Source organism: Rhinatrema bivittatum, chromosome 10, assembly GCF_901001135.1.
Source record: "Rhinatrema bivittatum chromosome 10, aRhiBiv1.1, whole genome shotgun sequence".
Taxonomy (NCBI): domain Eukaryota; kingdom Metazoa; phylum Chordata; class Amphibia; order Gymnophiona; family Rhinatrematidae; genus Rhinatrema; species Rhinatrema bivittatum.
In genome coordinates, this window is record NC_042624.1 from 36,105,339 (window position 1) to 36,128,065 (window position 22,727).

Here is a 22,727-nt window from a genome sequence, read left to right on the forward strand (position 1 = left end):
GGGTAGTGTCCTCAACTCATAAAAACATAGTATATGGACACAACCTGGGAGCTTGGGACTCCCAGACAGCATGGCTAATTCAGCCCTGCTATCGACGGGAAAAAGCAAGTTTGCTTATCGTAAACGGTGTTTCCGTAGATAGCAGGATGAATTAGCCATGCGATCCCTTCCCACCTCCCTAGACGGTCTACATAAAATGTTTTTCCACGAACATCTCGCTTGGATACAAGAGACTGAGGTAACAAGGCAATCGAGCGGGAAGCTCTCCGCGCAGCCGTACAGAGATCAAAACTCTGTACTAACTGAGACAACTTCGACTACTGACCGGTCGCGAGACGCTCCTAGACAGCATGGCTAATTCATCCTGCTATCTACGGAAGCACTGTTTATGGTAAGCAAACTTGCTTTTTCTTCCAGCGGAAACACGTGAAAATCTTTGACAGTGTGAATAAATAAGATGCACTTATTTTCAGTTACATTTTTGCAAATATTCTAAATACTGTGGCTTTGTAACGTTTTTTATATAAAGGATTTATGATGTAGTATAATTACATATTGGTAATACATGTTTTCATTTTCTAGGCCTTAGATGGCCAAAATATCTATAATGCTTGCTGTACCCTGCGGATTGATTTTTCGAAATTGGTGAATTTGAATGTGAAATACAACAACGATAAAAGTAGAGATTATACTCGTCCAGATCTCCCATCTGGAGATGGGCAGCCAGCTTTGGATCCTGCTATAGCTGCAGCATTTGCCAAGGAGACATCACTTCTAGGTATGATTTACTTTGTCTAATAGGGTGAGAGAGTACAAGGATGGGAGTGATTTGTTCAAGATAGTTGATACTCCAATTTTATACTTTCTTACAATTTGAAAAGCTGACAAAAGATTATTTAGATAACTGTACCATGAAATTGTTGTTGAAAGATTGGGAAGTCTGTTTTGTGGGGGAGGGACTCTTCAGAAAATTTAAATGAATCTGAAAATAAGATCAATTAAGGTTAAATGACTTAAACATTTGAGTATCTTAGTTACATTAGAATTTCATCTTACCTATTTAGTTTTAAACCTCTTCTAGCATTGCAATGTATTCTAGTGTGTAAAGTGTAATTTGCTGCTATTTTAAAATTAAGTATTTATGAGTAATTGGTTGTTGTTTCAGTCTTCAGGGCAGCTGTCTTCCAAATTTGGCATTGCTTCAGTTATTACATATACACAAGGATTTGTTCAGATACAGACTCTTAACACTATGCATTTCTTTATTGTGAATTGTATGAAAATGTCTTGTAGGCTTATTTAAATTGAAACATACCAGATAAAGAGATTTTTCTTGGTGGTTATGCCTGTCCCAGTTTTCAATTAAAATTCAAAGTTAGTTAAGCTATGATGTAAAGCAATATTAAAACAGTTAAGAGCAAATTGTTTGGATGAATACATAGTAAACTTAACTTTATTGAGCTAGATATTCAAAGGCTTTGTCTGTCTAACTTTTGGAGATTTGAATATTTCCTCTCACTGATAGGATACATTTTGTGTGGGTAGCTCATTATCCATACAAATTTTAATCGGATGAAAAGAAGCAGTAATGAAGGCATTCTAGGAACATAAGTTTTTGCCAGTGAGTGCAAATAGTCAACGCTAGCCAGGTAGATCTAGTCAAAACAAATACCTGTCCTAAAGTTATCTAGGTAATTTTATCCAGGTATAGTCAGCAAAACACTTGGGTAGATTTTAAAAAGGCGCGCGCAAGGGGGTGCACAATTGTGCACCTTGTGTGCGCCAAGCCTTCCCACGTTCACTCCCAGGCCGCTCCGATTTCGGAGCGGCCTGGGAGTGAACTTTGAGGGAACTTCGCTTCCCCCTAACCTGACCTTCCCACACCTTCCCCTAACCTTTCTTCGCCCTAGCCCTACCCTAAACCCCCCCCCCCAAATTTCTATTTTACCTTTTGCTCCTGCCTCTGGCACGCGATCCCTGATAACAGCGGCAATGTCCGCTGTGTTGCAGGTCTCTGGCCCCACCCATACCCCGCCCCCGCGCCGCCCCTTTAGTAAAGCCCAGGGCATTACGCGCGTCGCCGGGCCTTTTTAAAATCTGGCCCTTACCTGGTAAAGTATCTGGGTACATTTATCCAGGTAACTTCATTCGGATAGCTTTCTCGCTTACTGGCTTGCTAAAGATTAGAGATGTGCATCATTTTGGGGTTGGTTTTTTTTTTTTTTCATTTTGGGGCCCCCCGCAGGAAATTTTGTTTTTCCTGCGGTTCGGAGGGTTTTTTTGGGGGGTCCCCAATTTTTGTGTTAGTGCGCGCCAATTCCCGTTTGTGTTAGTGCGCACTAACATGGAAAATGAATTTTTCCAAAATTTCATGTTTTTCGGTTCCCCCGATCCATACTGAATTAGGCAATTTCATTGAAATTGCCTAATTCTGGAAAAACGAATGCACATCTCTACTAAATATTGACCTTTTATATTGAGAACGTTTGATATAATGGCCAAGAACTTATTTGACTTTCAATATAAGGCAGTGTTTCCAACGTGTGTGGCCCATGGACCCCTTATGATCTTTTGAGTTTATCACAGGGAGTCCGTAGGACACGGGAAAGAGAAAACGTTTCTTCATGAGGCTGTACCTTGAGAACAGGAAACAGCAGCTAAGGATGCAGGATCAATAGCTGCTGCTTGCACCTGAAAAACAGACGACCTTGGGCTGGGCTCAGTAGCAACCACATAACTGGAAGCAGTTAGTGCTGTGGGGAGAGGATCAGCAGTGGACACAGGAATGATAGTAGTGACATGAGTAGCAGCCCACAAGCCAAAGAATAGCAGGGCATCAGCAATAGGTGAGGGGAGAAAGAGAAAAATAACCAGTAGTCATGATGAAGGGAAGACAGAGGGTGATAGGGTTCAACTTGGAGCGTGATTGGTGGGGCTGGGGGAAGAGACAGAAATGTGGGGCTGGAGATAGAAGAATGAGGTACACAGAGTGATGGAGATAAGGAGATGTACAGGGTGGTGGGGCTGGGGGAGTGGGTAGAGAGATTGGTGAGGCTGGGGATAGAGACTGATAAGGACTAGTGGGGGGGATAGAAAGGCTGATAGAGACTGGAGAAGGGGGGGGGGGACAGATTGAAGCTGGGGAAGGGTGGATGAGAGAATTTGGTGGGTTGGCTTGAGAGAGACTGATGGGGATTGGCTTGGTAAGAGGAGAAAATGGACAAGACAGGTTGGGGGTGCATAGACTAGAAGTGGGGATAAACTGAAGGTCCCCAAAATTTTGGATGATGAGTCCACACAGCTAAAAAAAAAAAGTTCCTGAACCTACCCAGATCAGTCCAGACAAGTGGGTTTTATTCATCCCTACCAGCAGATGGAGATAGAGAACAAAACTTTGGGCACTGCCATTTATCCGAGAGTGCCACCTGCAGTCCCTCAGTATTTCTCTACCTCCAGCAGATGGTAGTGGTTCTAAACCTGCAGTCTTGACTGTTGAGGATTTTTGGAGGACTTCTGCTCCCCGAGGTACCAGGTTCCTGTGGAGGGCCATCCCTCGGGTTGAGCCGGGCGAACACCGAGCCGTATTATCCACTATGATGCCTAGATCTTTTTCCTGGCTGGTAGCTCCTAATCTGGAACCTAATATTGTATAACTACAGCAAGGGTTATTTTTCCCTATATGCAACACCTTGCACTTGTCCACAGTGGGCATCCAAATGGCAGATTAAATTCAATCTTCCAGTCTTGTAAGATCCTCCTGTACGTATCACAATCCACCTGTGATTTAACTACTATGAATAATTTTGTATCATCCATCTCGAGGCGGGGGTTGCTTATGTGGCCGATGCCTTATATGACCTCGTTCGGACCACAGCTCGTGGCATGGTGTCGGTGGTGGCAGTGAGACGGCTGTTGTGGCTGCGTAACTGGTCAGCGGATCTTTCTTCTAAGTCGCAGTTGTGCAACCTTCCCTTTTAAGGGTGAGTACCTCGACCAGCTTATAAAATCCCTGGGGGAGACCAAAGGAAATAAGCTGCCGGAGGATAGGAAGTTGACACGGACGTCTTTCTCCTCTCGACCCTGTTTTCGTGAGTCGTAACCATTCTGTCCTGGCAGATTAGCTGGATCCTCAGTGACGAGGCAGTCATCGAGTAGGCAACAGTCCTTTCGGGGCTTCGGAAGAGCTGCAAGAGGCGGACCTGCTCAGGGAGCAGGCGAAGTTAAATCCTCCCAATGAAGTCATGCAGGTCTATTCCTTGTCATTGGCAATCGGAGGCAGGCTGACCTGTTTTTACGAGTAGTGGACCAAGATAACCTCAGACCAGTGAATGCTGGAAGTCATCAGGGAAGGTTACGCCTTAGTTTTCTCTTCCTCTCCGGTTGGTGTTTCTGGAGTCTCGCTGTCTTTCCCAAAGCAAGTGGGAGACAGTACCGGAGACTCTTCAAAGGTTGTTAAGCCTAGAGGCTGTAATCCCGGTGCCAGTTTCCGAACAGGGGCGAGGAAGGTACTCCATTTATTTCGTGGTCCCCAAAAAAGAGGGCACCTTTCGTCCCATCTTGGATCTCCAATAGGTCAACCAGAGTTTGAAAGTACCACGACTCTGGATGGAGAAGTTATGTACCGTGATGACAGCGGTCAGAAAAGGAGAATTTTTGGCGTCCCTGGATCTCACCGAGGCCTATCTGCACATTCCCATTGGACAGGACCACCAGAGGTTTCTAAGGTTCAAGGTGATGGGCCAGCATTTTCAGTTTCGGGCCCTGCATTTTGGACTTGCCACAGCTCCTCGGACCTTCACGAAGGTGATGGTAGTGGTGGCAGCAGCCCTGAGACAGGAGGGGGCTTGGTGCACCTTTATCTGGACGACTGGCTGATCAGAGCAAAGTCATAGGAGGACTGTGCGCAGTCAGTACTCTGGATGAGATCTCTCCTGGAATCGGGCTGGATCATCAATCTACCAAAGAGTCACCTTGTGCCTTCCCAGGCCCTGGAGTATTTGGGCGCCCGATTCGACACGCAGCAGGGCAGAGTGTCTCTCACTTCCGACAGGGTAGTCAAGATTCAGGCTCAGATAGCTCACTTGCTTCGACTGCCGATCTCCAAAGTCTGGGATTATTTACAGGTCCTGGGATCGATGACGTCAACTTTGGAACTGGTACCTTGGGCGTTTGCTCACATGCGCCCCCTACAAAGAGCATTGTTGTCCCACTGGAGCCCCCTATCAGAGCAGTATTTTCTGGCTCTGCCCCTTCTGGTGGAGGCCAGATCCAGTCTGGCCTGGTGGATGGCAAGGAGCAATCTGGAGAAGGGGATGCCCCTTGAAGTCCCAGATTGGGTGGTGGTTACTACGGATGCCAGTCTTCGGGGCTGGGGTGCAGTGTGCCTGGGCAGTTCTACATAGGGTTTCTGGTCAGCGTCGGAACAGTCATGGTCCATCAATCAGTTAGAGACAAGGGCAGTACGCATGGCCCTTCCGGTGTTTCTCCCCTTAGTCCGCGACTGCATGGTGCGAGTGTTCTCGGACAATGCGACGATGGTGGCCTACATCAACCACCAGGGGGAACCAGTAGTCCAGCCATGGCTCGGGAGGCTTAGTTATTGTTCGTCTGGACAGAACTCCATCTCCAGAGGATCGCTGCTTCTCATGTCACAGAAGTGGAGAACATCCAAGCGGACTATCTCAGCCATCCGCAGTTGGATCCAGGGGAGTGGGAACTGTCCATGGAAGCCTGGGCTCTCCTCTGCGCCCGTTGGGGGACTCCTCAGCTGGACCTCATGGCGACAAGTCTCAATGCCAAGACGAAGAGGTTCTTCAGCCGCTGGAGGGAGTCAGGGGCGGTGGGCTTCAATGCTCTTGTATGTCTGTGGCCGTCCGGCATCCTTCTGTATGTCTTTCCTCCGTGGCCCCTAATAGCGCGGATACTCGGGAGAATAGAGGCTCATCCATGTTCTGTGGTGCTAGTTGCGCCGGCGTGGCCAAGATGTCCATGGTTCGCAGATCTGGTTCATCTGGCGGTGGACGGGCCCCTACGTCTAGCCGACTTGCAGTGTCTGCTACGTCAAGGTCCCATATTTTCAGATCAGGCACGCTTCTGTCTCGTGGCCTGGCTTTTGAGAGGTGGTGATTGAGTTTGAAGGAATATTCAGAACTGGTGATTGCTACCCTTCTTCAGGCTAGGTGTCCGGCTACTTCCCTGGCCTATTCCAGAGTATTGAAAGTGTTTGTGACCTGGTGTGGACACAGGGGTTGGATCCTCTGGTTTCCGTGCTGCACATTTTGTCCTTTTTGCAGCAGGGCCTGACCAAAGGATTGGCTCATAGTTTGCTTAGGGGTCCAGGTTTCGGCCTTAAGATGTCTCAAGGGGAAGGTACAGAGCAAGGCTTTGGCTTCCCATTCGGATGTGGTGCGTTTTCTGAGGGGAGTTAAGCATCTCTGTCTACCTCTTCGCAACGTGTGTCCATATGGAGTCTCAATTTGGTGTTGCGGGTTCTCTGCAAGGATCCTTTTGACCCACTGGGTCGAGCATCTATAAAAATCATTACCTTGAAGGACTGCCTTTTTGGTAGCCATTTGTTCAGCTAGGAGGATTTCGGAGTTGCAGACTCTTTCTTGCCACGATCCGTTTCTCCAGATCTCGCCCTACCAGTGGTCTTTACGAACATTGCCTTCATTCCTGCCTAAGGTGGTTTCTGCTTTTCATGTGAACAGATGGTGAAGTTACCAGGTTTCCCGGACTGGGTGCAGGATCCTTCCCTGGGCAGGGATCTCCATCTTTTGGATGTGCAGCACGTCTTGTTGCGTTACTTGAAATTCACCAACTCCTTACGTCATTCTGATCATTTATTTGTGCTCTTCAGGGGGACAAAAAGGGAGAGAAGGCATCTAAGGCCTCCTTAATTCGCTGGTTGAAAGACTATTTCCGCTGCCTATGTTTCCAAGGGCCGTGTTGTGCCGGTGGGGCTTAAGGCCCATTCTATTCATGCTCAGGCGGCATCAACTGCTGTCTCCTCAGGAGATATGTAGGACCGCAGTTTGGTCATCACTTCACACTTTCACTAAGCATTTCCATTTGAATGTGCGTGCCCCAGAGGTGACTCCTTTTGGTGAGAGTGTGCTGAGAGCAGGTCTTTCGGGTTCCCGCCCGGAATAGGGGGGCTTTGGTACATCCCATTTGTCTGGACTGATCTGGGTATGTTCAGGAAAGGAAAATTGTTTCTTACCTGCTAATTTTCATTCCTGTAATACCACAGATCGGTCCAGAGGCCCACCCTTGGGTTCTATGCTGAAAGACTGCTTGTTCTGCTGCTGGGCGTTAGGGCTCATACAAAGAAAGGCTTTCAAAATAAAAATTAATTGAGATTGTTGACATGTTCTAGAGTTGCAATGTTTATCCAGTTCAGGGGTATCCATCCCAGGGGCTTTGCTCGCCTGGTTGTTAAGTTATCTTGGCTTGGGTACAGGTCAATACTGAGGGACTGCAGGTGACACTCTCAGATATATGGCAGTGCCCAAAGTTTTGTTCTCTACCTCCATCTGCTGGTAGGGATGATTAAAACCCACTTGTCTGGACTGATCTGTGCTATTACAGGAACGAAAATTAGCAGATAAGAACCAATTTTCCTTTGGAAAGCTTGGGGTGCATGCTGTATACATATGCCTTAACATGTATGGTAAACTGGGGTTAGATGATAATACCACATACCAATGAGGGAACATCGTATGCAAATTCATTTTTAGAGGTCCTATGGTAAATAGTATAGTATATTCTTTCACTCACTGTTGTATACTCAAGATAGGCCGGTATGTTAACGTTTTAACACTGGGGGGGGGCTGTGTCTCATTCTTCACTCCATTCCCCCTGCTCATACCCAAAATAGCTCCCTCTCTTGTTGGTTCCTGAACCAATTGCTCCATGAAGCAGTCACTTATTACATCCAGGAACTTTGTCTGTAGCAAGTCCTGATGTTACATTTACCCAGTCAATATTGGGGTAATTGAAATCTCCCATTATTATTGCACTGCCAAATTGGTTTGCTTCCCTGATTTCTCTTAGCATTTCATAATCTGTCTGACCATTTTGTCCAGGTGGACGGTAGTATATTCCTATCACTATGCTCTTACCCAACACACATGGGATTTCTACCCATATAGATTCTATTGAGCATTTAGTCTCTTGTATGATCTCTATCCTGTTGGACTCTATACCCTCCCGGACATAAAGTGCCACACCCCTACCAAGTTGATCCTCCCTATCATTGCGATATAATTTGTACCCTGATATAGCACTGTCCCATTGGTTATCCTCTTCCCACCAGGTCTCTGTGATGCCAATTATGTCAATCTCATCATTTACTGCTGTACACTCTAACTCTCCCATCTTACTTCTTAGACTTCTAGCATTGGCATACAGACATTTCAAAGTGTGTTTTTTGTTTGTATTAACCTGCTTTTCAATTCTTAGGGATAATTTGGAAATCTTTAGCTCAGTTGATGTTTTACATATAGGCACATGGACTACGTTTGCTTTTATTGGAACCTCTTTGTTGGGATGTCCTACCTCTCCTGTTTCATTAGTATCCTTCAAGCATACATTTCTCCAAACCATGCACTGCTGAGTGACAGTCTGCTTTCCCCCTTGTTCCAGTTTAAAAGCCACTCTATCTCCTTTTTAAAAGTTAGTGCCTTTGATTAAGGTGGAGCCCATCCTTTTGGAAAAGTCTCCCCCTTCCCCAAAGGTTTGCCCAGTTCCTTACAAAACTGAATCCCTCTTCCCTGCATCATCTTCTCATCCACGCATTGAAACTCTGGAGCTCTGCCTGCCTCTGGGAAACCTGCACGTGGAACAGGAAGCATTTCAGAGAATGCCACCCTGGAGGATCTGGATTTCAGCTTTCTACCTAAAATCCTAAATTTGGCTTCCAGAACCTCTCTCCTACATTTTCCTATGTCGTTGATGCCCACATGTATCACAACAGCCAGCTCCTCCCCAGCACTGTCTATAATCCTATCTAGGTGATGCGTGAGGTCTGCCAACTTCGCACAAGGCAGGCAAGTTACCAGGCGGTCCTCAATTCCACCAGCCACCCTGCTATCTACATTTCTAAATAATTGAATCACCAACTATGATGGCTGGCCTAACCCTTCCCTCCTGGGCAGTAGCCTTGGGAGACTTGTCCTCAGTGTGAGACGACAATATATCACCTGCTATACCAGGGAGGTCATCTCCTACTGGGAGACCTTTCTGATCCACTGGGGCTGCCAGACTGGATTTGTAACTTGGCTACTATTTCCCTGAAGGTCTCATCAATGTACCTCTCTGTCTGCCTCAGCTCCTCCAAGTCTGCTACTCTGGCCTCCAGAGATCGGACTGGTTCCCTGAGAGCTAGGAGCTCTTTGCACCAAGTTCACATATACAATCTCTCACCAGAGTTCTTGCTTTTTATTTTTAAGCAATCTAGAATCTACCTTCTGGAGTTATGAGCAATCAGATACACTCTTAACAACATACTAAACCTTTTCCGAAATATGCCCATCCTAATCCATGTAAGAACAAGTAACTATGTTCTTTGCAAACAAATGGAAGGGCACATGGGCATGACTTTTTGTCAAAAGGCAATGTAACTGTATAGCTCAGCATACAATCCTACACAGCATTCCTGCAAGCAACAAACTCTCTGGAGATGTACACATTGGCATATGATCTTACAGTATATTACAGGCAAACTATTCGACCACTGTTCTACCAGCTATCAGCCTATTTGCTTTAAAAACCAAAAAAATACCACTCACACAAATCTGCAGAGATGTTTTCTTTTGCTCCGTTTTCCTGATGAACTCTGGTTAGCTCAAGATGTTTTTTTCCACTAGTCTGGAATGCGGATCTCAAATTCACATTTCTGCCAATTCCACTGATACTCAAAACAGTTTTAAGAGTGCTTGGGAGTTGAGATTACCTCCCATGTTCCCAGACATGATTGGTTTACACATTTGAGACAGAAATAACAGCAGTCCTCCAATTCTTCCAAAATCAGATCCATACTTATAAACTCAAGGAGAGTGAAGTCTGTTTCACCTGGATCTACTATCCCTCAATTTCATGGCTTGGATGTTGAACTCGTTCTACTTCAAGGGATTAAGGACATTCTGCCATCCACTAGAAAGTCATCAACTTGACTAGCCCACAGTTTTATATGAAAAATAATTTTTCCACCCAGCTTCATGACCACCCAGCTTAAGTCCATTCACATATGACCCAAAAGAGTTCTTGAACTACATACATACTCTTTCTGCTTTAGGTCTTGCCAACTCATCTGTGAGCATGCACAATAGTGCTACTGCAACTTACTATACCCAAATTGGGGATAAGCTAATTTCTGTACTCATCCCTTAATATCCAAGTTCATGAAAGACTTATTACATACTAAACCTCCACTTGTAAATATCTGTATCATGGAACCTAAATGAGGTTTTAACACAACTTTTGAAGCTTTTGTCCAAAAGCTGGGGTCAGCTTTGCTTAAGTTTCTACCTTGGAAAGTTTTTCTTCAACTAGTTATGCTGGCCAAAGGTTTCAACAATCTTCAGGCCTTAATTCCTTATCTTCCTTATATACATTTCTTCCACAGCAGGATTATGCTCTGTTCTCACCCTGTTTCTACCAAAATTTAGTGTTAGCTTTTCAGACTGGTATTACCTACATTCTTCCCAAGGTCATATGCTCATGAAGGTCGAAAAGCCCTTCCTAATTTGGGCTGTAAACGGACACTGGTTTTCTGCCAAAAAAGAACCGAGTCTCATTGACAGATTTCTCAGCTTGTCATCTCCTGTGAACTTAACCGACTAGACATAGCTGTTGGCCTTATGCACATTGTTCAGCTGACTGCAGACTGCATTACACTCTGCTGTTTTGTCGGGCTTTCAGATCATAGATATTATCAAGGCTCAGCAAGTGAGCCACTTGAACTCATCTGCAGAACTAGAGCATGATCATCATTATATACCTGTGCTTCCCATTATTGGTGGACAATCTCTCAAAAATTGACAGTAAATGAGGACAAGCAGTTCTGCATAGCTTATTTACCTAGTAGTCTACGCTCACAAAATGCCAGCGTCCGCATTGAATACCAGTTTCAGCTAAGTTTTCTCTTATCAATAACCTCTAAAGCAGTTATTCCATATGAAATGTCAGCTGATGTCAGGTTATGTCCAATTTCATTTGCATTGAAATTCACTGTATAGTTTAGAAGGGCTATGCCTTTATTTAAAAAGAAAAAAAAAACTCTACTGGATGCATGATTGAGAAGTCCAACTTTGACCTTTTAAGATCTAACATGTTTTGGCTTGCTGATACCCTTACAAAAGAATATATTATTGGTGGTGTCTGTGTACTGTGTGATTAGATTTCTCTTTGGATGTTTAGGTATTCATTTTTGGTCTACTTTATACACTTTTTTTGGTTTGTGAATATTACATTTTATAAAAGTACAGAACTGCTGTACGCTTAAGTTCTTGCTTAAGATTGTGTCAGCATTTCATCTAAATCGGTTGTTTTTCCAACATTTTTGCCAAGACCACATGCCAGCAATGAGCCTTTCACAGTTTTCATTGCAAGTGGGCTATTGCTGCCTTAGTGGATCCAACTAAAGTCAGACTTCAGAAGGAAATGCCAAAGCTCATGTCAGAGCCTTGGCCATGTCAGTGGCCTATCTAAGATTGAGCACAATCAAAGAAATTAAATTGCAAGTTAAATATATGAATGTATGGCATTAACGTCTTTATTGTTTGGATATTGACACCCAACACAATAGGTTTAGACAATGTATTGTAGGTTAGATTCCAACTACAGCAGTGCCCACCCTTGGAGCCATTGTTATTTTAGAGAATTTCCTAGCGTGTGGCAGATGGACTCAAAACAAGTGGGATATAGTGTGCTCGTGCTAGCAGTTGGAGACGGATCTGACGTCAGCACGGGTACATATACCCCCACAGGAAGTGCAGCAATTCAGTAATTTCCATCTCCAAAGCAGTTTGGAGCTCCCTCACGCTGAGCGTGTTTCCAAATTCTACACGACTAACTTCATAGAAGAAACCTACCTGAAGACGAGCCCCGCACTCCTGCGGTGATACCAGTCGGTCCCTCCCCCAGTTGTGTTTCCCGAGGCGATTTCCGTGATCCCTCGGAGGTAAGTGCCTCGGTCCGGTGGCCGGCTCGCGGCAGGGACCTAGCCCCCGAGTGAGAAGGGCTCGGGCACGGCATAGAGGCAGCCTCGGTCCCGGCGTGGACTTGGCCCCCGAGCGAGACGAGTTCAGGCGCAGCCCAGAGGCAGCGGGTGCACTTCCTCGAGCGTGGCGGTGACGGTATTTACCCTCTCCCCCCCCGCAGCCGGAGACCGCCCGGGTTGCAACCGGGAAGCGCCGAAGACAAGGCAAGGCATACATCTTTACTTGGTCTCCGAGGAAGTGAGGCTTTGCAGAGTCTGCCTAGGTGGCAATCCGCCACGGAGATCGCCATTTTTCTGCCTGGTTTGTTAGCCGCACGCTGTTACACGCACATTGTTACGCGCCCGGCGTTGGGCGCCCGCTGTTAGGCGCCCGCTGCTAGGCGCCCGCTGCTAGGCGCCCACTGTTAGGCGCACATTTTTAGGCGCATGGTGTAAAGCGCACGTTCATAGGCGCCCGCTGATAAGCGTCCATTCCTAGACGCACATGGAGCGTAAGAGAGCCCAGGATTCAGCGGAGCTGGCCCCTCCAGCATCAGGCATGAGCCTCTGCTCGGCATGCAACCTCAGAGCCACACAGTGCGAGGAAGCAGACTCCCTATGTGCCCAATGTGAAGAGGCCCTGGGAGTTCCAGGCCAGGACCGGTCACAGCCCAGCGTACTTGCCAGTCCCTCAGAGAACACCCCGGGCCTAGCCGGCAGTAATGAGCAGCCGGGGACCACGAGGGACCTGGTACCCCTCAGACCAGATCCTGCTTCGCTCTCCTGGGTGGAATTATTCAAGGGGATTCATGCCTTTGTCTCAATGCAGGCTGCTCCCCGAGCGGGCCCATACATACCGGATGACCCGGCCCCTGGACCCTTAAGGCCTAGGCACGGCCACGTGCCACCCGGGACCCCCACTTATGGGGATTCAGATTGCCCTCGGGGGTTGAACCATATCGGACCATGAGGCGCTTCTTTTTGAGAGGGGATCTCCCAGGCCTGATCTCACAATGCCTGTCGGAACTGGCTCTTCCGGGCCATGATGCCCCAGAGGAACCGAGAATGAACCCCCTGTTGGAGGGCCTGCGCCAAACGTCTCACCATTTTCCCCTCCTACAAGTAGCTCAGCAGTTAATCGATCTGGAATGGAATACGCCGGAGGCCTCATTCAAAGGGGGTCGGGCCTTGGCTGGCATTTACCCCTTAGACCCAGCAACCAAGGAGAAGCTGGCGTGCCCCAAGGTAGACGCCATAGTTAGCGCAATTGTGAAGCGCACCACCATTCCGGTGGAGGGGGGGACGGCCCTCAAGGATACACATGACCGGCGCATGGACACCATTCTGAAACAAGCCTTTGAGGTGGCAGCCATGTCCCTACGGATTGCAACCTGCTGCACCGTGGTGACACGTTCCTGTTTATCACAGGCTAGGAGCAACACCCCGGGAGAAGAAATGGAATCAGCTCTCTCATTCCTCACTGATGCAGCCTCCGACCTAGTCCGTACGGCAGCCAAGGGTGTGTCATCCTCAGTGGCGGCCAGGAGACAGCTCTGGCTACGTAATTGGTCGGCCGACTCCTCCTCCAAGACACGCCTCACGAGAATGCTTTTTGAGGGATCCCTCCTGTTCGGCAGTGACCTTGAGAAACTGGCCAATAAATGGGGCGCCTCTCCATTACCCCGTCTACCAGAAGACCGGTCAAGGAGGAACCAGCGCCCCTTCCCCAGACCATCCAGAGGTAGAAACTTTCAGCGCTTCAACCCTTACAGGACTCGCTACCAAGCACCTCGTTCGCAGGCCAGGAACCAGTCTTTTCGGCCTAAGCACAACAAGAGGGGAACCTCGGGTTCGGGTCCCGGCCGTACCCCACAATGACAATCAGCCGACCCATCCGGGGGTCGCGGTCATAGGGGGCAGGCTATCCCTCTTCTACCGCAGGTGGGTCGCGATTACCTCAGATCAGTGGGTCCTCGCCATCATCCGAGAGGGGTATTACCTGGATTTCCTTCGGTTTCCGCCAGGCAGGTTTGTGGAATCTCATTGTTCGCCCATCAAGAGGACGGCCCTAGAAGTCACTTTGCGGAGGCTCCTGGCCCTAAAGGCCATAATCCCAGTGTCTGCAAGGGAGATGAATTCTGGGCATTATTCCGTTTATTTCATCGTGCCCAAGAAGGAGGGCACTTTCCGGCCCGTCCTGGACCTGAAGTCAGTCAACCGATACCTACGGGTCCCCAGGTTTCGCATGGAAACTCTGAGGTCTGTCAAAAATTCAGTACAGCCAGGGGAGTTTCTCACATCCCTAGATCTGTCGGAAGCCTACCTGCATATCCCAATCCATCGGGATCATCAGCGCTATTTACGCTTCAAGGTCCTGGACCAGCACTTCCAGTTCCAAGCTTTACCCTTCGGGTTAGCCACCGCGCCGCAGACCTTTACCAAGGTCATAATAGTAGTGGCAGCGTCCCTCAGGAAGGAGGGAATTCTCGTCCATCCCTACCTGGATGATTGGCTGATCCGGGCGAAGTCACCAGAGGAGAGCCGCCAGGCAACCAACAGAGTTATAGCTCTTCTGGAAAGCCTAGGATGGGTTGTAAACGTGAACAAGAGTTCCCTACAGCCTTCTCAGTCGCTGGAATACCTAGGAGTCCGATTCGACACCCAGGAAGACAAGGTCAGCCTGACCTCCAAGAGAAGATCAAAGCTCCGGAATCGTCTACAAGCCCTGCTGAGCGCCACCCGGCCCACAGCTTGGGATTACTTACAGGTCCTCGGCCTTATGGCATCCACTCTGGAAGTGATAACATGGGCGCGGGCTCATAAGAGACCATTACAACGCGCCCTCCTATCTCGATGGAGCCCACCATCACAGAACTTCACCACACACCTACCTCTACCAGCCAGAGTGCGGAATCAGATACGGTGGTGGTTGCAGCCCGGCCACATGAGCCGGGGGTCAAGAATGTCCTCCCCAACCTGGACCCTGCTCACTACAGATGCCAGTCTGAACGGATGGGGAGCACATTGCGAAGAACTCAGCGCCCAAGGGCGGTGGAACATCAACCGACTAGAGGCACGGGCAGTCAGGTTAGCGTGCCTGCTATTTGCCCACAGACTTCGCAACAGAGCGGTCAGAGTGATGTCAGACAACGCCACCACGGTGGCATACATCAACCGACAGGGCGGAACCAGAAGCCAACAGGTATCCCTAGAAATAGCCCCCCTGATGACTTGGGCGGCAGCAAATCTCCAGGACATCTCCGCCGTCCACATCGCCGGGAAGGACAACACCACGGCAGACTTCCTCAGCAGAGAAAGCCTAAATCCAGGGGAATGGCAGCTGTCGCCCACAGCTTTCCAGATGATTGTGGATCGGTGGGGGACGCAGGGCATGGACCTACTAGCGGACAGGTCCAACGCTCAAGTACCCAGATATTTCAGCTGCAGGCGGGATCCGCTATCCCAGGGGATCGATGCCCTGGTACACTCATGGCCTCAGGGGATCCTGCTATATGCCTTTCCTCCATGGCCCCTGCTGGGCGCCATTATACACAAGATTCAGCGGCACAGAGGCCTAGTTCTTCTAGTGGCACCAGACTGGCCAAGAAGGCTCTGGTACGCAGACATGAGAAGACTACTGGCAGGGAATCCACTACCCCTGCCTCCACACAGGGACCTGCTGCGGCAAGGTCCCATCCTCCACGAGGATCCAGCTCAATTCTCTCTTATGGTCTGGCCCTTGAGAGGGCTAGATTGAAGAAATGAGGATACTCGGGGCCGGTAATAGATACCCTCCTCCGAGCACGCAAGTTCTCCACATTACTAACATATATAAGGATCTGGAGAGTATTTGAAGCCTGGTGCGAAACTCACGGCGCCAATTCACATGCCGTTAAGATCCCTATCATTTTGGACTTCCTGCAAGATGGACTTCAGAAGGGTCTGGCCCTCAGTTCCATCAAAGTTCAAGTGGCAGCGCTATCCTGCTACGGTCCCTGGAGTGACGGCAACAGCATCGCCACACACCCAGACGTTTCACGTTTCATTCGCCCGCCACTAAAGTGGTTGGTGCCCCTGTGGAATCTCAACCTAGTGTTGGAATTTCTAGCGGGATCCACCTTCAGACCCCTTAGAGGCCTGTCTCTCCGTTTGTTGACCTTGAAGATGGTGTTCTTGCTGGCCGTATGTTCAGCACACCGCATCTCAGAGCTACAAGCACTGTCCTGCCGTGATCCGTTACTCAGAATCACTCCAGAGGCTATCCATCTTCGCACGGTTTCTTCCTTCTTACCCAAAGTAGTCTCACAGTTTCACCTCAACAAAACCATATCCTTGCCAACCACGGAAGGTTTGAAGAAGTCAGAAGAAGGTCGAATACTGCATCATCTCGACATCGGCAGAATACTGGCCAGATACTTGGAAATGTCAGAAGTAGTACGAAAGACAGACCATCTGTTCGTCCTTCACAGCGGGAAGAAGCAAGGAGAAGCGGCCTCACGGCCAACCATCGCCTGCTGGATCAAAGAAGTTATCAAGGCGGCCTACACAGAGGCGGGAAAACCACCACCTCTACAGGTCACGGCTCATTCTACCAGAGCGCAAGCAGCCTCTTGGACAGAAACTAGGATGCTGTCGCCTGCAGAGATATGTAAAGCGGTGACGTGGTCCTCCCTCCATACCTTCTCCAGATTCTACCGTCTGGACGTTCAGGCCAGGGAGGACACAGCATTTGCGAGGGCAATCCTAAATGGACCTCGGGCAGCCTCCCGCCCAGTCCGGGAGTAGCTTTTGTACATCCCACTTGTTTTGAGTCCATCTGCTACACGCTAGGAAATGTTGAGATTACTTACCTGATAATCTCCTTTTCCTTAGTGTATGCAGATGGACTCAGCATCCCGCCCGGCTGCCGGTATACATGGGGAGTCGCCTACTCACGGTAAGCCATGTTCGCTTATATAGGGCTTCCACCCTGCCGGGTGTCGACGCCTTCCGGTTGAGAACACTGGCAGTCTCCAGCTACTATCAATTGGTCAGGGTAATCCTGTTCATTTAATCGATCGGTCAGTCACACATATATCCATAAAGCTTTGCAAGGAAGATTACTGAATTGCTGCACTTCCTGTGGGGGTATATGTACCCTTGCTGACGTCAGATCCGTCTCCAACTGCTAGCACGAGCACACAATATCCCACTTGTTTTGAGTCCATCTGCATACACTAAGGAAAAGGAGATTATCAGGTAAGTAATCTCAACAATATGTGTGTGTGTGTGTGTATATATATCCCTCCTCTTCTGGAGTTAAGCTCATTAATGACAGAAGTATGACACACTGAGCAAATACATGCTCAGTGGAAACATGTCTCTACTAATAGAAAATACTGGAAAAGTTTTTGATGTTTTGACTCCATATAACATTGCTCATCACTGCATCTGGTAATTTCCTGTTCTTCAGATTACATCTATTAAAAGGCAAGCAACTTCGCCATGTGCATATAGATAGTAGGGATGTGCATTCGTTATAACCGAATTTGCAAAACGCAATGAATAAGGGCTGATCTTCATTCAGGGGGGTCCTGAAACAAATTGAGGAATCTCCCAAATTAATGAATCTTAATTGTTTAATTTGGTTAAAACTTAAAACTAATGCCTAGGCCTGAAGCTGGGGTCTTGCCTAGGGCATAGGTCAAGACCCAAAGCAGGGGCCACAACCTAGGCCCGTGCGTGACACCAGGGTCTCTGCCTAGGCTCAGGCAAATGCCGGGGCCTCAGCTGAGACCTGAGCAAGGGCAGAGCCCACCAAAAAAATTTTCATGACTTAACCTGATCCCTCGGGTATCCTTAGCCATGCCCAGAGGCCAGGTACAGATGCCTGGGCTCGGCCCAGATTCTGGGTCCAGACATAAGGACCTTGGCCCAGAGACCGGATCCCGACACCGGGGACTGATGCTGTCCACTGGGTTCGTGCCGGAGTTAACTCCAGTGCATCCTCCCCAGCGGAAGGAACTGCCTTACATCAAACTGATGCTGTCTGCTGGGGAGGTTGCATTGGAGTTCATTTAACTCTGGTTCGACCCCAGCAGATGGTTTCAGTTCAAGAATATAGAAGAAGAAAGAAGGTGCACCCATTAGTTATCCCAGTTCAAGCAGGATGCTAGTCCTCACATATGGGTGACATCATTGATGGAGCCCTATTGCGGAAAACTTTTGACTGGCCCTGTGAGGCCACTGAGCATGCCCAGCATGCCATGATATTCTCTGCCACAGGGGTCTCTCTTCAGTCTTCGTTTTTCCACGCTGCTGTAGGCATCGCGGAGCAGGAGCCTTTGTGAGTTTTTCTCACAGTGTTTTGTCTGACTAAAAGTCACATTTCTCATTCATTTTCTCCCACATGGGGTCTCTCAGATTTTCACCGACTGGTGAGTAATCGTTGTCTCGTTTTTACTCTCTGAGTAAAATTTTTCCCTCTCACGTTTTTCTCCTTTCATCGACGGCTGTCGACGTTAAAATGGCTACGGGATTTAAAAAAGTCCCATCTGTAATCGGACATTGTTCGTTACAGACCCACACCTAGAGTGTGTGCTTTGTTTGGGGGAAAAACACGACGTAACAACATACCCTAAATGTGCAGAAATGACCGCGAAGGGAAGAAAGGCCTGCCAAGAAAAGATGGAGCATTTATTCCATCTACAACTTCTGCCATCTCCCTCTACATCGACAAAATCGTCTCTGGCCGGAGTCTCCAAGCGCATAATTTTGAAAAAACGTTGTCTGGAAGGGTCGGGAGACCATCCATCGCCAACGTCATCGATAGCATCGACGAAGTCTGCAATCGAACACCGCTCGAAGCACCGTCATGGGCACAGACACGCATTGATACCAGAGGCGCTTCTCTTCCCAGAGGCATCGACTGCGAAACGGCCAAGAATCTGGGAAACACTGGTACTTCAGACGCCGGGGCCTTCATCCCATGGAGACTCACCTGTCGTCGAACCTCCACAGGGCTCTGTGGAAGGAACATCAACGCCTCCGCATACAGCTGCCCTGCCTGCACCAGCTGTAACGCAGGAATTGTCAGATTTCATCTGTCAAGCGGTGCTCCAGGCCTTAAAGAACAGATATCGGTGCCGGTTCCCGAACCAATGCCGGTGCCTGCACTGATGCCGGCACCACAGCCTAAGTTGATGCCGAGGCAACCATCGATACCAACACCGATTCCATAGTCGATACCAGACCCAATACCATCGATGCCAATGTCACCTGGGGCTCCAGGGCATCCTGAATTTGCACTGTACCAACTTCTCATGAAGAGATTTGATGAAGTAGTCTGTGCTCTTCCTCCCAAGCCACGAGAAGAGATTCCTGGACGGATACCCCTCGAGGATCCGCAACCAGGTCCTTCAGGACTTCCTCGTCCACCAAGATCTTCTCCGCTATCTCCACCTCAGGACAATCCATACGATACTTGGGATGATGGGCATACAGACACTTCCTCAGAAGAATTTATGTCAGATCCTTCCCCTCCGGACCAAAGGAAGAAATCTCCACCGGAGGATGTATCCTTTACAAATTTTGTTCAGGATATGGCTGACACCGTATCCTTCACCTTGGTAACTGAAGAAGATGCTAGACAGCAAACATTGGAGGTCCTTCAATTTGTGGATCCCCCAAAACAAGTAGTAGCCGTACCTGTCCATGAAGTCCTCCTAGACTTACAGCATCGACTGTGGGAGCACCCATGCTCAGTACCTGCTGTCAATAAAAGAATGGACACTACTTATTTGGTACAGTCTGTTCCTGGCTACCAAAAGGCACAACTTCCACACCAATCAGTGGTTGTGGAATCCGCACAAAAGAAGTCAAAAAGGGTAAGGCCGCATTCCTCCACTCCCCCAGGAAAGGATCATAGATTCTTAGATTCCCTGGGAAGAAAAATGTATCAAGGAGCCATGTTAAATACCAGAATTTCATCTTATCAATTATACATGACTCAATATCAAAGAAATCTGTAGAAACAGATGCAAGAGTTTTCAACATCATTACCACTGCAATATCCAGAAACAGCCCAAGCAATTATTCACAATGGACTTGAAGCTGGCAAGCACGAAGACCGAGCCGCTTATGATGGGTTTGAAACAGCCTCCAGAGTAGCGGCCTCTGGTATAAGTGCAAGATGTTGGGCATGGCTTAAGGCCTCAGACCTCAGGCCTGAAGTTCAGGGAAAATTAGTTGACTTACCATGTCTTGGTGACAAGCTTTTTGGTTCCAAGATGCGGTAGCACAATTAAAAGAACACACAGAAACCCTGCGCCAACTTTCGTTAATTCTGCAGGATTCTGCTACCCAGTCATCTCGTCGGCCTCCAAGAAAAGAATCTAGACGACCCTTCTATCGACAGAGGCGTTATAACCCTCAAGCATCAAGGGGCAGATCTACTAGGCCGCAGCAAAGAGCTAAGCCCAGACAACCTAGGATGGCTAGGCCTCAACCTCCACCGCAGACGGGACTGGCTGCAGGCCTTTGAGGTTTTTCCCAGAGACCAAGGCCATCTCTTCAATCCTCAACCAGATCTTCCGGTAGGAGACAGAGTATCCTCCTTCTACAACAATTGATTACAAATAACAACAGACCAATGGGTACTTGCAATAATATCTCGAGGTTACCAACTCAATTTCCTCTCAATTCCAAGAGATTCTCCTCCGAGACCTCTTCCTCTAAGCGAAAATCACATAATACAATTGCAAGTAGAATTATCCACTCTGCTGAGAGCCAGGGCTGTAGAGACGGTGCCCCGGACTCAGCAGGGCAGAGGATTCTATTCCCGTTATTTCCTCATTCCAAAGAAAACCAGAGGCCTACGTCCCATCCTAGACCTCAGAACTCTCAACAAATTTCTGAAGAAAGAAAAGTTCAGGATGGTCTCTCTAGGCGCCATGCTTCCACTTCTTCAAACAGGAGATTGGCTTCGTTCTCTGGATCTTCAAGACACACTCACATTCCAATATTCCCTCCTCATCGCAAGTATCTGCGCTTCATGGTGGGTCATCAACATTTCCAGTACAGAGTACTACCATTCGGACTTGCCTCTGCTCCCAGAGTATTCACCAAATGTCTGGCAGTAGTAGCAGCACACTTGCACAAGGAAAGTGTCCATGTCTTTCCCTATTTAGACTGGCTCATAAGAAGTCAATCTCAACAAGGAGCTCTGGCTTCTCTCAGTCGAACAATTACTCCACTCCATGGGCTTTCTCATCAATTATCAAAAGTCCCACCTCATTCTGTCTCACCTGCTTCAATTCATAGGAGCAGAATTGAACACCATACTTTCAAAAGCTTTTCTACCCGGGGATCGGGCAGACATACTTTCCCTACTGGCAAACTCGATTCACTCAAAGAAACAAGCAACAGCTCATCAGTTTCTAACCTTGCTAGGCCACATGGCATCCACAGTTCATGTCACTCCTATGGCAAAGTTAGCCATGAGGGTAACTCAATGGACTTTAAGATCACAATGGATCCAAGCCATTCAACTACTGTCCTTTCCAATTCAAGTAACCCACCAGCTACGTTCATCTCTACTTTGGTGGGCGAACAAGGACAATTTGCGCAAGGGCCTTCCCTTCCAGCAACCAGTCCCACAAATAACTTTAACTACAGATGCATCCACCTTAGTTTGGGGAGCTCATATAGACAATTTCCAAACCCAGGGTACTTGGACAAAACTCGAAGCAACATTTCAAATCAATTTCCTGGACTTCGAGCTATATGTTATGCTCTGCATGCGTTCAAGGACTGCCTTTCGCACAAGACTATTCTGATCCAAACGGACAACACAGTAGCCATGTGGTACATCAACAAACAGGGAGGTATGGGCTCGTATCTCCTTTGTCAAGAAGCTGCACAAATTTGGGACTTGGCCCTGACACTCAAATGTTTCTCTGGGCCACTTATCTGGCAGGCATTCACAACGTAATGGCGGATTGACTCAGTCGCCAGTTCCAACCACACGAATGGTCCCTGGATCCCTTAGTAGCGACAAAGATATTTCAACGTTGGGGACAACAAACAATAGACCTCTTTGCGTCACGCCTGAATCACAAAGTGGACAAATTCTGTGCTCTACACAGACAGAATCACCAACTAGCCAAGGACGCCTTTGCTCGCCCTTGGAACTCAGGCCTTCTATACGTGTATCCTCCGATACCGCTCATAACCAAAACTCTAGTGAAGCTACAGCAGGACAAGGGGGTCCATGATAATCATAGCCCCATATTGGCCTCGACAAGTATGGTTTCCCACACTTCTAGACCTCTAAATCAGAGAGCCAATTCATCTGGCTTTAGCTCCCACTCTCATAACTCAGGATCAGGGTCGGTTGCGCCATCCCAACCTCCAATCCCTATCCCTGACAGCATGGATGTTGAAAGCTTGATTTTACAACCACTCAATCTTTCAACCAGTGTATCTCAAGTGCTTATAGCTTCACGTAAACCTTCAACACGAAAGAATTATTCTTCGAAATGGAAAA

General features: G+C 48.1%; 1 protein-coding gene across 6 annotated transcripts in view; it reads left to right on the plus strand.

Moving 5' to 3' along the window:
- The window catches only part of PTBP2 (polypyrimidine tract binding protein 2), a 308,274-nt gene that overhangs the window by 250,595 nt on the left and 34,952 nt on the right, over positions 1 to 22,727 (plus strand). For all 6 annotated transcript variants that reach the window (XM_029618929.1, XM_029618930.1, XM_029618933.1 and 3 more), the window contains one exon: positions 583 to 778. In XM_029618929.1, coding sequence (XP_029474789.1) covers positions 583 to 778 — 196 coding nt within the window. The remainder of the gene's footprint in view (positions 1 to 582; positions 779 to 22,727) is intronic.